The following is a 15,339-nucleotide window of genomic DNA, read 5'->3' on the forward strand; positions in this document are numbered from 1 at the left end:
GATTACTTGTCTAAAAAGGACATGTTAAAAGCTACTACCATCATTATCACTGTCTATAAAATGTATTCTTGGTTCTTTTCTCAAACTCCTCATTCAGTCAGTGCGTAATTAGTTAACCTCTCTGTGTAGAGCACTTGGAACTGTGATTAAAAAAAAATACCAATAGGAGTAAGTATTTGCTTATCTTCTTCCATTTCTCGTGATCTTGTAGATTTATGGAATAATTCATTTATCAGTAGTTGGTAATTATAAGCCCAAAGGCATACCCATAACCCCACTCAAAAGCAGACAGGAGGACAGCATAGTCTGCGAAGCAGATGTCATACACTTGATGAAACATGCTGTAGGGCATTGTTTCTCAGGAAACAAGTTCAGATTGGGTCTTAAATAATATTTTGGAAGTAGCTTGTGGAACAAGGCCTGGAGATCTAAAGGATTATCTTACTGTAAACTTTATGCTGCACCACCACTCAACTCTTCAAAATTTCCAGGTGATTGTCTTGTTTTAGTGCACACCTGAATGACCTTCTATATCCATCCTCATCATCATGAAGACTTGCTGGTCTGTGAGAAGAGTTTCTTGGTCATCAATTTCTCTGTTTTTCCTTGACCTAAAATAACGTGAAGTCAGAGGTCTTATGTAGTGCTAGCGGCAAGAAGAAGAAATAAAAGCGTATAGATTGGAAAGGAAGAAATAAAATTGTCTTAATTCACAGAGAACATGATTATTTATGTACAAAGAACCTAAAGAAAACCAACTGGGACTAATAAATGATTTTAAGAAGTCTGTAGGATACAAGAGAAATAAAATCAATATATTCTAGTTATGAACAATTAGAAATTGAACAATTTACAGTAACACTGAAAAACAAAATACTTAGCACTAAAGCTGACAAAATATGTGCAATATTTTAATACTGAAAATTACTAAATCCTGAGAGAAATCAAAGAAGACCCAAATAGTGAAGAGAAATAACTGTAGATTGAATGACTCACTGTTAACAACAAGAGGTCAGTTGTCCCCAAATTGATCTATGTAGATTAAACTGTAATCTCAATAATAATAAACCCAATTAAAATCTCTGTACCTTTTCTGTAGAAATCAACAAGCTGATTCTAAAATTTATATGGAAAATCAAAGGAACTAGAATAACCAACATAATTTTGTAAAAGAAGAATAAAATTAGAAGAGTAGCATGGCCTGATTTCAGGACTTACTATAAAGTTGTATAGTGATCAAGGCAGTGTAGTATTGGCAGAAGGATGAGTATAAAAACCAGTTGAACAGAATAGAGAATCTAGAAATCTAGAAATAGACTAACACATATAGGGTCAATTGATTTTCAACAATCATTCTAAGTTAATTCAATGGATAGAAGATAATGTTTCCAATAAATGGTGCTGAACAATTGGATATCCACCTGCAAAATACTGAACCTCAGCCTATAATTTGCACTATAAACAAAAATTAACTCAAAATGGATCATAAACCTAAAAGTAAAATCTGATACTATAAATCTTCCAGAAGAAAAGAAGATTTTCATGACCTTCAGGTGGGAAAAAAATTTCTAGGACATAAAAATCATAAACTATACAAGAAAAAAGTTGATAAATTGAACATCATCAAAATTAAGAATGTCTGTACTTCAAAAAACAGTTAAAGTGGAGAGCCACAGACTGGGAGAAAATATTTACAAAACTCATATCTGACAAATGACTTCCATCTGAATATATAGAGAATTCCCACATTTCAATAATAAGAAAATAACCCAATTTTTTAAATGGGCAGAAGGATCAGCATCTTCACCAAAGAAGAGACACAAATGGCTCATAATCTCATGAAAAGACATTCAACCTCATTAGTCATTAAGGAAATTCAATTTAAAACCAAAACGAGATGTACTGGGGAAGATAAAGAGCAACTAGAACCTCATACTATTCTAGTGAGATTACAAAAAGGTACAACCACTTTAGAAAAATTTGGCAATTTCTTTTAAGATTAAACGTATACTTAACCATATGACTCAGCAATTCCATCCCAAGGTATTTTTCCTAGAGAAATCAAAACACATGCTCACAAACGTTTGTGCAAATATTTATAGCAGCCTCATTCATAGTCACTAAAAATAAAAAAGCAACTCATGTCCAAACCCCGGTGAATGGCTAAACAAATTGTGAATCATCAATACAATGGGTACTATTTAGCAATAAAAATGAACAAACTGCTGATACTTGCAATAACATCTCAAAAGCATTGTGCTCAGTGAAAAAAGCAAGATATAAAGTCTATGTACTATTTGATTCAATTTATATCACATACTTGAAAAGGTGGAATGTGGAAATTAAACAATGTCTGTCAGGTGCTAGGGTTAGGAGAGAAGACTAACCGCAAAAACGCACAGGGGACTTTCTGGACATGGTGGAAATATTTTGGATCTTGATTCTGTTGATAGTTACCTGACTATGTATGTTTCTCTAAACTCAAACAACTGTACAACTAAAAGGAGAGACATTTAGTACATGTAATTTATATCTCAATAAACCTGATTTTTAAAAAAATAGAGTGGGGATTCTGGCTTACAAGAGATATTTGCCAGTAGCAGCTTTTCAGACATTTTCTTTCATTCTCACAATAGCCCTATATGATTGATAGGTATTACTATCCTCATTTTACAGAAAGGAAGCAGATACCTGGACTTGGAAAAGTTAAGTAATTTTCCAAGGCCAGACAAATAAAAGGGAGAGTTGTGATGAACTATATGAAATTTAAAAAAAAATAAATTATTTTTGAAGTTAACTTCAAAATGTGTGTACCAAACTATCCCATCTTATTTCTGCCCTTAGTGTTGTCCCGGGAAAAGGAAAACTTAGAGAACTGACAAGGATGATTGCTAAATTGGATAATCCACTGGCAAATAATTGAGGCTTGACCACATATGTCATCCCACAGTTATTATATTAGTACTGCATCTGCTGAATTGACCATTTTATTTTCTTATCCACAACATTGCTGTGTCTTGAGAGACACACACAAGCCTAGAAATATCTCATAAAAGAACTATCAAAAGAGGGAACTAATGGGCTTCGATACACGGATTATTTTTTAAAGTAATATTCTTTCATTCTAGAAAATGGAGAAAGCATATAATTTAAGGCCAAAAAATCATAAAGTACATATTGAATTGCTTATAAATGAGCCAGAGAAATATTTAGCAAATCCTGGTTGAATTATGATAACTCCTTAAAGCTTGAATAAGTAATTTTAAAATAAATAGAAGTCTATGTTACTTTATGTTATAAAATGTAATCGAGTTCTACTAAATAGGTGATTCAGGCAAACCAGATTTAGATGCAAAGCTTCCCACTATACCTCAGTTTCCTCACCTGAAAAAATGAGAATACTTTACCCTGTAAAGTGGGAATACCTTCCTTACATGACTGTGTTAAGGATGAAAGTTAATGAGCAGTTCTGAATATATTTTAGGGACTCAATACATTGTAACTAAATTATGTTCATCAGTCCTAGTAATCGTCATTATTTTCTTCCATAGGTAGTAGTATACTTGGGGAACTTACTACTTCATGAGGTTTAAAAATATTGGTGTAAATGTTTCACACATGGCTGCTTAATGGAGTACAGATGTTTAGGTACCTTCTGACCTTTGAAGACGAGCACTAGGGAGAGCTCCTGTCTTACTAAGCCATCTTTCAGGGCCAAAGTTGTGCCATACCTGAGCCTAAGGAAGATCAGTCTGGCCCACAGTCACATTTCTTCTTACACACCCATGTGTTTTCATAAGTAACAGGTTCTGTGGCATTGAATTTTTAAAATTTCTTCTCAAACTTGCTGGCCTTTGTAAATCAGAAGTCAGGACGTGCAGTTGAGAGCAGGTGATGTTCATTTTATGGTTCCCATTTGGAACCCTGGGTGTTTCCATTCAATCTTTGTGAGCTAACACATGTGGTGCCTCCCTTCTTCCAGGAGACGTATGAGCCCTTGTTTACCTCAGTTTACCTTAGTTGCTTCCAGAGGATGAAGCATATCTTTTAGAGATACACTCAGCATTCCCCTCAACAGAATATAGTACATGACCATCTCAAACATGCCCTCCACAGTCGGTGAAATCTCCCCTGTTGTTTTCTTATAATGCAACAAGAAAAAACAGTGACAGAAACTTAATTTTCATAAGATTGCTCTACACTGTTGTGGCTTTTAAATTATTTTCTCATACTCATCTACATGCAATTCAGTCTTAACTATCTGAAAGACTTATGGATGTATTCCACTACAATAATTGGGCCTTTCCTTTTGTCATGACAATATTGTCTTTTACAGAGAATGAACATTGGTTTACGGGCATTCTTGGTCATAGCTGATAGCTTGCAGCAGAAAGATGGGGAACCTCCCATGCCAGTTACAGGAGCCGTTCTTCCTTCAGGAAACACGTTAAGAGTAAAGAAAACATATTTGAGTAAAACGCTAACTGAAGAGGAAGCCAAAATGATAGGTGAGTTTCAGAAGTGCATAAGAACTAAGCCTTATTAAGCCCTTAAAATGACCAGTAGATATTTATCTTTAGTGAGATGCAGTTTTTAAAAATCTTTATAGAAGTAGATGATAAGACATTCCAACATTAATTGTTTTGATTGATTCATGCTGTGTTTTGTTTTACTGCTCTTTAAACTTTTTAGAACTTCCTGGTAAATATTTTGGCATTTAAATGTTAGACTTTTATCTATGGTCTTTTTAAAGCCTCTAATAATGATTACTACGTTTTTCAGTAAGTCTCCAAGACATCTGTGTGCTTTGCTAAATAATCCTGTTTATCAATTCATTCACTCATCTCCTTCTTTTTTCTTTAGTTAAATTAGTTTAACATGTTTTAAACATGCCAAATCTCACAACACACATCAGGTTATATTGTGGATTTAGACTACATGAGATGATTTTCTAATTTAACTGTCTTATCTAAAGAGATGTTTTTGGCATTTGTTCATTTCTTACCAAGTATCCACATGTAGACACCTACTACAAACTTTATTAAGATAGTTACTGGATTCTACAGACCTGAGAGAAACAGACAAGGAAATTTTTTGCTTTGAAATATTTCTCTTTAGTTATGCAATGTTTAAATGACTTTTAAAAGGTGTAATAGGTTGGGCGCAGTGGCTCACACCTGTAATCCCAGCATTTTGGGAGGCCGAAACTCCACCTGAGGTTGGGAATTCGAGACCAACCTGACCAACATGGAGAAACCCTGTCTCTACTAAAAATACAAAATTAGCTGGGCATGGTGGTGTATACCTGTAATCCCAGCAACTTGGGAGGCTAAGGCAGGAGAATCGCTTGAACCCAGGAGACGGAGGTTGCAGTCAGCCAAGATCGCGCCATTCCACTCCAGCCTGGGCAACAAGAGTGAAGCTCCATCTCAAAAAAAAAAAAAAAAAAAAAAAAACAGATGTAATGCATGAGAAATAATCATGAATAATTATTTCACTAAGGTACAAATTTTAAATACAAAGGTATTTACTTTTCATTTGTATAATTTGTATACACATTCGTCTTCCAGTGTAGGACATCAACACTGTAGTTAATGAGAACAATAAAAATAATATAGCTAAAATATGTTTTTCTTCATTTTTAAATTTATAATGTGAAATTATTTTATTTTACTAAAAAAATTCACATATATATTTCAGAGGGTCATATGGAGTTATTAAAGTCCTAACCCCCAATGAGAATTATTCTTTATTTACATAATCACTAATGATGGTGAATTTTCTTATGCTAACTAGAAACTTTAAAATTCAAATTGCTTTAATTTGAATTTTGTATTTTCTTATTATTTTAACTCTTCTGGAAAATACTTCCAATTGAGTATTAGAATTCCTATAAATTGAATTAAAATGATTATCTGGTGAACACCTACTAAGTGCAAGGCACTATGCTAAAAGCTGTGCAGATGAGATTGAATCAGACAGCCCTTTTGCTCAAGGAAGTCATTGACTCATAAGGTCTTCAGTAAAAACTATTATAGAGGATGAATAAATCAGGATATCCTTTGATAGATTCAGTTGAACGTATAACTATAATGCATGTTTTTCAGGCATGTCCTTATATTACTCTCAAGTACGAAAAGCTGTAGACAACATTTTAAGGCACCTTGATAAAGAAGTAGGAAGGTGTATGATGCTGACTAATGTACAGATGTTAAACAAAGAACCGGAAGACATGATCACGTGAGTACAGTAAAGACTAAGTTATCAATGAAAGATTAACCAGAAAACACAAGTAGAGAGTATTCTCATTTATTCTGTATTTTGTTTTCATCTTCTTAGGGTTCTAAAAAGTAGTAAAGATAGTTAAAAAAAAAACCTTCACAGCGTTTGATTACTATAAAAATAAGGTCATATCTGTGATTGATCTATTTTATTTATATCTCAAGTATCACTAGGTCAGTAAGTTAGAAAATGAGGCCCATGACCCACTAGTCCATGTTTTTCAGAAATGGCATTTTGTTCCCAGGCACCATCACAACTCATGTGACATAGTGACATCCCAAATTTACAGACATTCCATCTTTATACATCTCGTGACAGTTCCTACTTCATAGTTTCTGTGTGATTGTATCACAGACTGCATCACAGAAAGCATTTTAAGAAAGCATGCGTAGCTTCAAATGTATTCAAATCAAGTATTCTTATTCAAAATCTGAAGATCTAGATTGACAACTAGAACTTGCATTTGCTGTTTTTGTTTAACTATGGCAGGAACTAGGATTAAGTTATAATTCTATATTTTAAGAAAGTTTGGACTGTGTTGTTGGGCTATGAATTAAATTACATTTGATAGCTGTGGCATAATTTCCAAAAATATAATTAGGTAAATTTCTTCTGTCATCCATCATTTTCAACTGCAAATATAAGAATTAATCTGAAGATTGTTACCTATATAGAGAGATTCATATTGTGGTGTGCATTTTTTTTGTGATAGTAACATGTGCTCATGATTAAAGCAAAGGCAAAAATGCAGAATTATTTAAAATATGTATTTAGTAGAATCTAAAGTTAAAATAAAAGCCTCCTCAGAGCCTCACATGAAATCTGCAGCCATTTCTTGGATCAATGTGATTCCTTCCAGACCTTTCCTTATGTCAATATAAGTGTATGTGTATACATACCTCCTTTTTCCCACAAAAGTGGGATAATACAATGCATATTATCCTGCAGCTCACCAATTACTCGATTTAAATAGTATGAGATGATGTTGCTTTAGACTTTTCAACCGAAATAATAGCAGAATTTCTATTGACCAAGATTAATAACGTTAAAAATATTATCTACAGTTCTAGTTCTTACCTCACAAATTGCCAGATTATCAATAAACTTTCAACCTCATTTTTCCATACTTCTTGCATATATTAAAGCCATTTTCAATTTATAATGTAGAAGATATAAAAAATGCATTACGCCAGGCACGGTGGCTCACACCTGTAATCCCAGCACTTTGGGAGGCCAAGGCGGTCAGACCACTTGAGGTCAAGAGTTCAAGACCAGCCTGGCTGGCGAAACCCCATTTTTACTAATAATACAAAAATTAGCCGGGCATGGTGGCGCGCACCTGTAATCCCAGCTACTCGGGAGGCTGAGGCAGGAGAATTGCTTGAACCCGGGAGGCGGAGATTGCAGTGAGCCAAGATTGCACCACTGCATTCCAGCCTGGGTGACAGTGAAACTGTTCCAAAAACAAACAAAAAGAAATGCATATAGCTGTTTCCTCAAAAAAAAAAAAAGAGCTTTAAAGGACAACCATATTCGTAATCAATAGGCATCATAAGATAGGTTCAGGACAAAAACAATATATTCAAAATCATAAAAAGGTACATGTTTAAATGTAAACATTTTATTTATGTTTTAATCAATGTTTCAAACTTTTTCTAAGGTTCTTCTTTACTTTTTCCTATTCAAACATCTTAAGACCTCCAGATAGGGCTAGAAATATTTTTCGTGCTAGAATTCAAGGCAGATTCCTAAATAACTCATTGTGTCATTTCTTAAAAAAAAAAAAAAAGAAGGAAGAAGAGAAATGTTAGGGAATCATATAAGCATTTAGGAGAAGAGGGTGGAGGCCCACACAACACTAATGGAGCAGTCATTGGAGTTGATATTTGAAGCTGGGCCACCACTTTCCCAGGCCCTATGCAGGGTAAGAACTCGAACATTGAACATTCTGTGTTGCTCAGTCTTTATTCCATATCCCTTTTGTGGTTCATGCTAGTACAAAAAAAGAAAGAAAGGAAGAAAGAAAATAACAAGTAAAGAATAATAAATAATAATTTTAACATCTGTTAATATATTTTCTTAATTATATAATTTTGGGGATTTATATGCTTCCCATAAAAGGCCAGACAGCAAAGACTGCAGTAGTAAGAGGAAATCATGCAGCAATTAGTTTCTAATCTAGGCTTGTTTTATCATCTTGGAAGTCTGGCAGAGTTCGCCCTTACACTTCAGGCCAGGCAAGGTCATCCATTTTCCGACAGATATAAAAATAATCCCAGCTGTTAAAGACATCTGGTGAGCAAACTAGTAGAACTGTTTAAACTACTCGCTTTGTTACAAATGAACAATTAGAAGAGATCTCTAGGCTCTAACACTGTACAGCTATTGAGGATATCTGAAAACATTTCTTTCGTTGGCTGATTGGAAAGCCCTGTGCAACTGCTTCCTCTTCTCCAGGGTCCTCAACAGCTCATGCAAAAGCTCTATGGATGACAAAAGTCATAAGATTATTAAGAAAATAATCTTATGACTGCCCACAAAAGCAGATTATTTTGGAAGACAACATATTATGTGTTTTATTTTTCATATAAACAATTTTGTATTAATTCTTAACAAACTTGTAAAAAAGCACAATAAAAGGTAATGTCACAGAGCAAAATTGCTGTTTGATTATGATCTTTAGATTACACAGAGGATTGATTCTGCTAGTTGCATTTCTATTCTGACTACAGTTACTGTTCCAAAAAGGAATTATTTTTATGCTACTTTGCATTTTCATTATTGTGCTTGTGTCCTTGGATCACATTAATTTGGTACTGATTCTATATTTATGCTCAGAAGACTAAGTCATCAGACTTTAGATATGCTGTTATATATTATCACTTGGGTCATTTGAAAGATTTTGGTGGGTAGTTTATTCCATAAAGGTTACAGATAAAATAAGTGGTTAAAAATCTAACAGTTACCTATTAAAACAACTAAAAATTGAAATAACACAAAATATATATTTCTCCTTCACATTTTCCAACAGACTGCAGAAGGCATTAATTATCATTAAACATTCATATTCTCAAGAAATTAATTAAAAATAGAGAAGGAAATCTCCATAGAGGTGAGGCCCATCAGTATCACTTTAAAAGTCAGAAATGGGTGCACAACTATATACATTTCAGAATTTTACTTATTTTGAAAGATTTATTTTGGAAGCACTTAAATTTTTAAAAACAGGACAAAGGGCTCTAGGGGAGAAGCATAACTCATCAGGGAGAGAAGCTGCTAGATATCACAATTACAAAAGGCACCATTCCATATATATATATATATAAACTCCATTTTTAAATGCTGAATGAAATACATTTCTTCATGTGGATGTACTTAGCCATTTCTGTGATTCTGGTATTTTAAATGCAACTGGACTAGACCCAACTAAAGGGCAAACTCAAGGTAAAATACTATTGATATCAGCATTTTTCTTTTCAGATATATACCTCTGTCTTACATTTAAATTACTTAAAGTTTTATTAGAACTGGTCAAGCTACAAAGGGCATAAACATTTGAGAATAATATGGAGCTAACACCAGGCTGTGACTCAGAAGGCATGGATTCTAGTCTTTGTTCATGCACTTAATTCATTTTGTTTTTATTTTCACAGCTTTTTGACCTATTTTAAAATTTTGTCTTCTAATTCTAGGGGAGAGAGAAAGCCAAAAATAGATCTTTTCAGGACCTGTGTTGCTGCTATTCCTCGACTGCTTCCTGATGGGATGTCAAAACTTGAACTTATTGACTTGCTGGCTAGGTAGGTGAGAATATTATTTGACCAAAATTAATTTCGATCCTTTGATGTGACTCCTGAAAAAAAAATAGAATGGTAGTTTACAATTAACAAATATTTACCAAATGAGGTACTGGGTATGGGCAGGAAAAAACAAATTTTTAAAAATTATTTTTCCCATGTTCAAGGGGTTTAAAATCCAACTTAGAAGCAAATACATAAGCACGTAAGGTCGCTAACAACCCAAAGCCTGTGTTGTGCAAACTAATGGCACAAAAATATACAATACATGATTCGTGGGTAAGAGATTACTATGGACTGGGGAAGGCAACAAATAACTCCTGAGAGAAGGTGGAACTTGAACTTCCTCTCAAAGGGAAGGTAGAGTTCAGAAAGGTAAAGGCAGAGACATGAGCAAAGGCACAGAGGTAGAACCAGGAAATGAGATGGGTCTGGCCAAAAAAGAGTTCATTCGGAGTCTGATACCCAATCTGAGGCCCACAGACCCCCATGGGGACAAGAATGCAGGTCGTGGATATCCTAAACTAGTTTTAGTGTAGTGCTTCAGAAAGCTGCCCCAAATCATATTTATCACCTTCCCAATGCACAATCCAATGAGAACCTAAAATTTATTTTCTTTGAGTGAAATTATCTTATTATAGTTTACTAAGCTTAGTTATCTCATGTTGATCTGAAGCTCCAGTTGACAGTTATGCGTGTCTTTAATTTAAAAATCAAAAGTGACATAACCTAACTGCAATTTGGAAAGCAAAATTATTAGACACGTGGGATGTGTGGAATGAGGAAGAACAAAAGTCATTGGTTTGGGGGGAAAAAAGAGAAAATAGTTTACGAACCCAGTGATGAAAGGAAATTGAAATAAGACTGAAGAGGTAGATTTTCAGCTAATCTTAAGTACTTGTTGAGGCATTTGGACTGATGAACTTTTAAGCTGGCGAATAAGATGACAAAAAATGTCAATTTAGGCTCTATAATCTGATCATGGTATAATTTTAAAAAAGCCTGGAGAAGGATAACAAATAGTCATGCTGACTGAATGAATGATGCATTACGCATAGCCTGGTTTACTCACATTCTCTCACCTTCTGAGAGCACCTTTCCCATCAATATTCAAATAAATAACCCAAACTTCCACCCCACATGGGTGCACATAATCTGGTGGCCTCCTGAGGCTCTGAGTGTCCACGTGGAGCCCCGCACCTCCTGGTTATTGTGGTCATGGTCCTCTCTTACGTGGGCAGCCAGCTTGGGCCCCTCTGTTGATTACCTCTTGCTATCTAGTAATAGCTTTTAGAAACTACTGCCCTTTCCCATTCTTTAATTTGCATTTGGACACAGCCACTCCCTTCCTCCTTCCTGACACCACTAGCACAAGAACAGTGCTGAATGTGAAGGTTTCCTGAAGGTCTGTTACCTTCAAAACCATGATTTCAAGCCGTTGTGCTCTCTAACCACAGCCTTCCACCTTCTGGCTGCCAATGTCACCCACCCCTGTAGCCTCTTTCTGCTGTCATCAGCAGCCTTCCAGCCGTGGATCCTTCTTCCTTCCAGTCCACACTTAGGGTGTAACTTTTGAGACCTAGCAACCACAATATGAGTGAAGAGTACATTCCCTGGAAGCAGGAAAGCAGAGAGAAATGGGAAAAAATAAGCCTGGATCAAAAAGGGCTTTCCAGTTCAGGGCAAGGGGAAGACCTGTGGAGGAACAAAGAGTGGGTTTCCAAAGAATAATGAACACGATGATTTAGGGGCTGGGGGAAGCTGAGGGAAAGAGAGACTAAGACTGTAAGGGTCATCCATGCTAATATTGAGTCACCCGGGATGAGGGCAGAGACTGAGAATAAAGAAAAGCTGTGAGACAAGGGCTAGAGCTACTGAAAACATAAAGGAGAGCCTGTCAGTTTGCTGTGGACAGCATTGGAGGGGGCGGCATGACCAGGAGACGTGTATTTCCCCAGAGCACAGGTGGCTGAGCGAAAAGCCCCTCTCCAAGGCCTCATGACTGTCTGGACAAAGACGGCCACCATCTAACAGACATGGAGGAAGCAGGACACAAGAATGGGAAGAAAACAATCCTCTAAAAGCCTGAACTTCATTTCCTGCATTCCTTTGCCATTTTACTACCTGCATGATCCGGACAAATTATTTAACCCTCAAGCCTATCCTTTTCCCTTGGTAAAATTTTGGTGAAATTGGAATGAGACTGCCTACCTCAGGACTGTTGCGAGGGCTAGAGGACAAGACATGTGGTTAGAGAGAGGAGGCGTCTGCAGGGAAAAAGTTTTCAGTTAAATTGAAGTAGAAGGAAAGTTCACTTTATTCAATAGAAGTCTAATTGGTGATTATATACACTGAGGCCTTTGAAGTACCAAGTTTTTTGAATGGCATGCAGTGTTCTCTTTCTGGTAAAGTCTCTAATGCTATTTTGCTATAAGTCTGAGTGGGAGGCTCCTACCTCTGGAATCACCTTGACAGCCCAATCCAGTGACGCCCAAACCCCCAGACCATGGTGCCAGGCGTGTTGGGAGGGAATTCTGTCAGATGTGGTTGGAATGCTAGTGCTATTTATAGTGCGTCCTGTTTATTATAAGTTACATTCTTACCAAGCCCAAAGCAATGGATGCTGTTTTTTGTTTTTTGTTTTTTTCTTTTTTTTCTGAGGGAACAGAACAAATAAATATTCCTGAGAGTCTAAGTCTTAGGGAGAAATCAAGGAAATGACTGGACTTATATGGGAAACCCATGAAGGGACCTTTTTAATAAGCTTCAAAAGAAGCCAGAGGCTGTTCTCCTCAGGGGGAAGGATAACTAGAGTAAGCGACCTGCACATAGAGTCCTATTAACCTGTGAGAAAATGACCCTCTTCAGATCTCCTTGAGAGGGTCAGAGGACAAAAGTGAAGTAATTCAATAGCAATAAATGTGGGTTTCAAGTGCCACACAAGAAGTCTTCAGTCACTTTATACCCCCACAGTCCAGTTGCCTTCGGATTCAATTGACCTGAGACAATATATGGTCTAGTCAGAGAGGGGTGAGACCTGTTATTTCTGACACTTCACAGTCACATCCGTGGTACATTTTTTTACTTAAAAACTTGTTTTTTTTCATAATTGGTAAAATAAGGGTAGTGTTCATGCAGGTTGTCCATCCCTCCCAGCTCAGTTCCCTGTAAGGAGTTTCAACTGTGTGTCCCACACGACTGCTCCCAGGCCCTTCCTGCACTTTGAGTAATGGCTGAATACCACAGACACTTACACCTCAGACACATATTAGTATGTTGCACATGACAACAGTGTATACAACGAAGCTGGAAGACTGCCTTCTTCAAGCTACTAGATTTCTGACTTTACATGTATTGCTCAGCCAGCTCATAATATGGCCAAGTGTGAGAACCTTTCCATGTGGCTCCATGGAAGCTTCACAGGCCCTCCTGACATTGTGGTGAGACCCATGGGGGTGCTTCCTTCCCATTCTCTGCAGAGCCTGGCCTGCTCAGCTGTCTGGATCCCTGAGGATTCTCCAGATAGAAAGGGCTGCTGTCTCGCCTTGGCAGCCGCCATCTTTTTCTCTCGTTCTCCTCTCCGAGATATTTCCTGCTCTGTCATTTGACCACAAGAGGGAGCTTTCACTAGCAGTCCACAGGCTCCTGTCCTTGTCACTTCCTGCAGTGCTTTGCATGCACCAAGGGCTTGCTGTTGAGTATTCACCCTCCTCTTTCAAAGCTCTCAGCAAATGTTAGTTTATTATTTTTAGATATCTTCACATTCAAAGAACATACACCGTGCTATACAATGCATTTCATATACATTATGTTAGGTAAGCTGGGCACATGTTCATTCTTATTTTTAGATAAGGACACTGAATTTCAGAAGGGTAAATCTGATTGCCCAAATTTATAGAATTTTCCAAATGTCATTGGTTTTATGCAAAATAATAAACACGTTTTATGTGGTGTCTCCTTATTATTTGTAGAAACTTCTAAGATAATGCATACACAGATTCCACAGTCTTCTAGGGTATCTAAAAATTATTAAACATTTATTCTGCTTTCCCTTTTCCACATATGCCTGTGTTGTGGAAAGTGGTTTGTTGTTTGGAGTAGCTGAAAGAGAACTTGTCTCAATTGTATATATTGCCTCAATAATTCACTTAGTCATATTTCTGTATTTTAATGGAGATGTAGTTCGAACCACTGTAAATAGATGGGGGTTCATTCTTTAATAGCCTCCAAGAAGAAATTTCCACCCCTTCTGGTGAACTACCCTGGTGGTGAACAGTCCACATCTCTCAAGCTCCTTCTTTTGGAAATCCTTGTCTGCTGGGCTTCACTTTCAGTGTTTCTTCCTCCACGGCCCTTGTTGACATTGTGGGGCACTTCTTCCTAATAAGCTTTTGCTTATCTTGACTAGTTCAAAGCCTAGTTCAAAGGAGGATGTTTCTCCTAATTTATCTTTTCTTCTGGATATGGTTTGTGAATTTGAAATCACCCCTTTTCTTTCATGCATCTCTGTACAGGAACATTATTAAAAGCTACTAAGCTGATTCCATCAGAATCTGAAGCTCACCTTACACAAGTGTTTTCCATTAAAAGTCATATTTCTGATCTGACCAACCAGGAAGGCAGCTTTGTCCAAGTTCTATTTCCTCATTTTATGACATGTCCTGACTTGTTCAGTAGCACCTTTGTCTGAGCAGCACGTGCCCTTGTGATCACACCACTCACTTGTTCTCCATCACCGCAGACAGGGCCCAGGACCATTGGCAGTGGCACACGTGGCCTGTGCAGAATACAGCTATGCATTCGCTTTCTGACGTGAGCAGTGAGAATCATGCCAGGCCTGCTTAGTGCTCCTGATCCCAGCTGCCTGGGGGGGGCAGCTGCAATTGGTATTGGCAACACTGGTTTCTTTTATTTTAGGCTTCTGAGAGCCAAATCAGCTTTTCAGAAATTTAGCCTTAGTTCCCCAAGCTAGCCAGACATCTTCTCAAGTTGCTTTCTCTTAAAGTCTTTCTGTTCTCTCTTAATTGTTGCCACCAAACTCTCTCAAAGGACAGTTTTTAAAATTATAACTGCATCTGTTTAATTTGCAGCTGAGACCTGTTCTTTCTTTCCTGGTCTAGTTTCTCTATGAAGATGGCCCAGTTGGGGGAACTGCTGTCTCTCACCCTCATCCTTGCTAGAGAAGGAGATCTAATAGGATTTGTAAATCTGTAGGCCAGCTCCACGCTACTTTCCCGAGTAGTCAGAATGGCTGGACATC

General features: G+C 36.9%; 1 protein-coding gene across 5 annotated transcripts in view; it reads left to right on the plus strand.

Annotated features, from left to right (window-relative positions):
* The window catches only part of FRY (FRY microtubule binding protein), a 451,440-nt gene that overhangs the window by 303,256 nt on the left and 132,845 nt on the right, over window positions 1-15,339 (plus strand). For all 5 annotated transcript variants that reach the window (XR_008671085.2, XM_055360541.2, XM_055360538.2 and 2 more), the window contains 3 exons: window positions 4,337-4,508; window positions 6,108-6,240; window positions 9,975-10,082. Coding sequence is in view for 4 of the 5 variants with exons in the window: in XM_055360541.2 (XP_055216516.1) it covers window positions 4,337-4,508; window positions 6,108-6,240; window positions 9,975-10,082 (413 nt within the window). In the remaining variant the exon portion in view is untranslated. The remainder of the gene's footprint in view (window positions 1-4,336; window positions 4,509-6,107; window positions 6,241-9,974; window positions 10,083-15,339) is intronic.

Source organism: Gorilla gorilla, chromosome 14 (genome assembly GCF_029281585.2).
Source record: "Gorilla gorilla gorilla isolate KB3781 chromosome 14, NHGRI_mGorGor1-v2.1_pri, whole genome shotgun sequence".
Classification (NCBI taxonomy): Eukaryota; Metazoa; Chordata; class Mammalia; order Primates; family Hominidae; genus Gorilla; species Gorilla gorilla.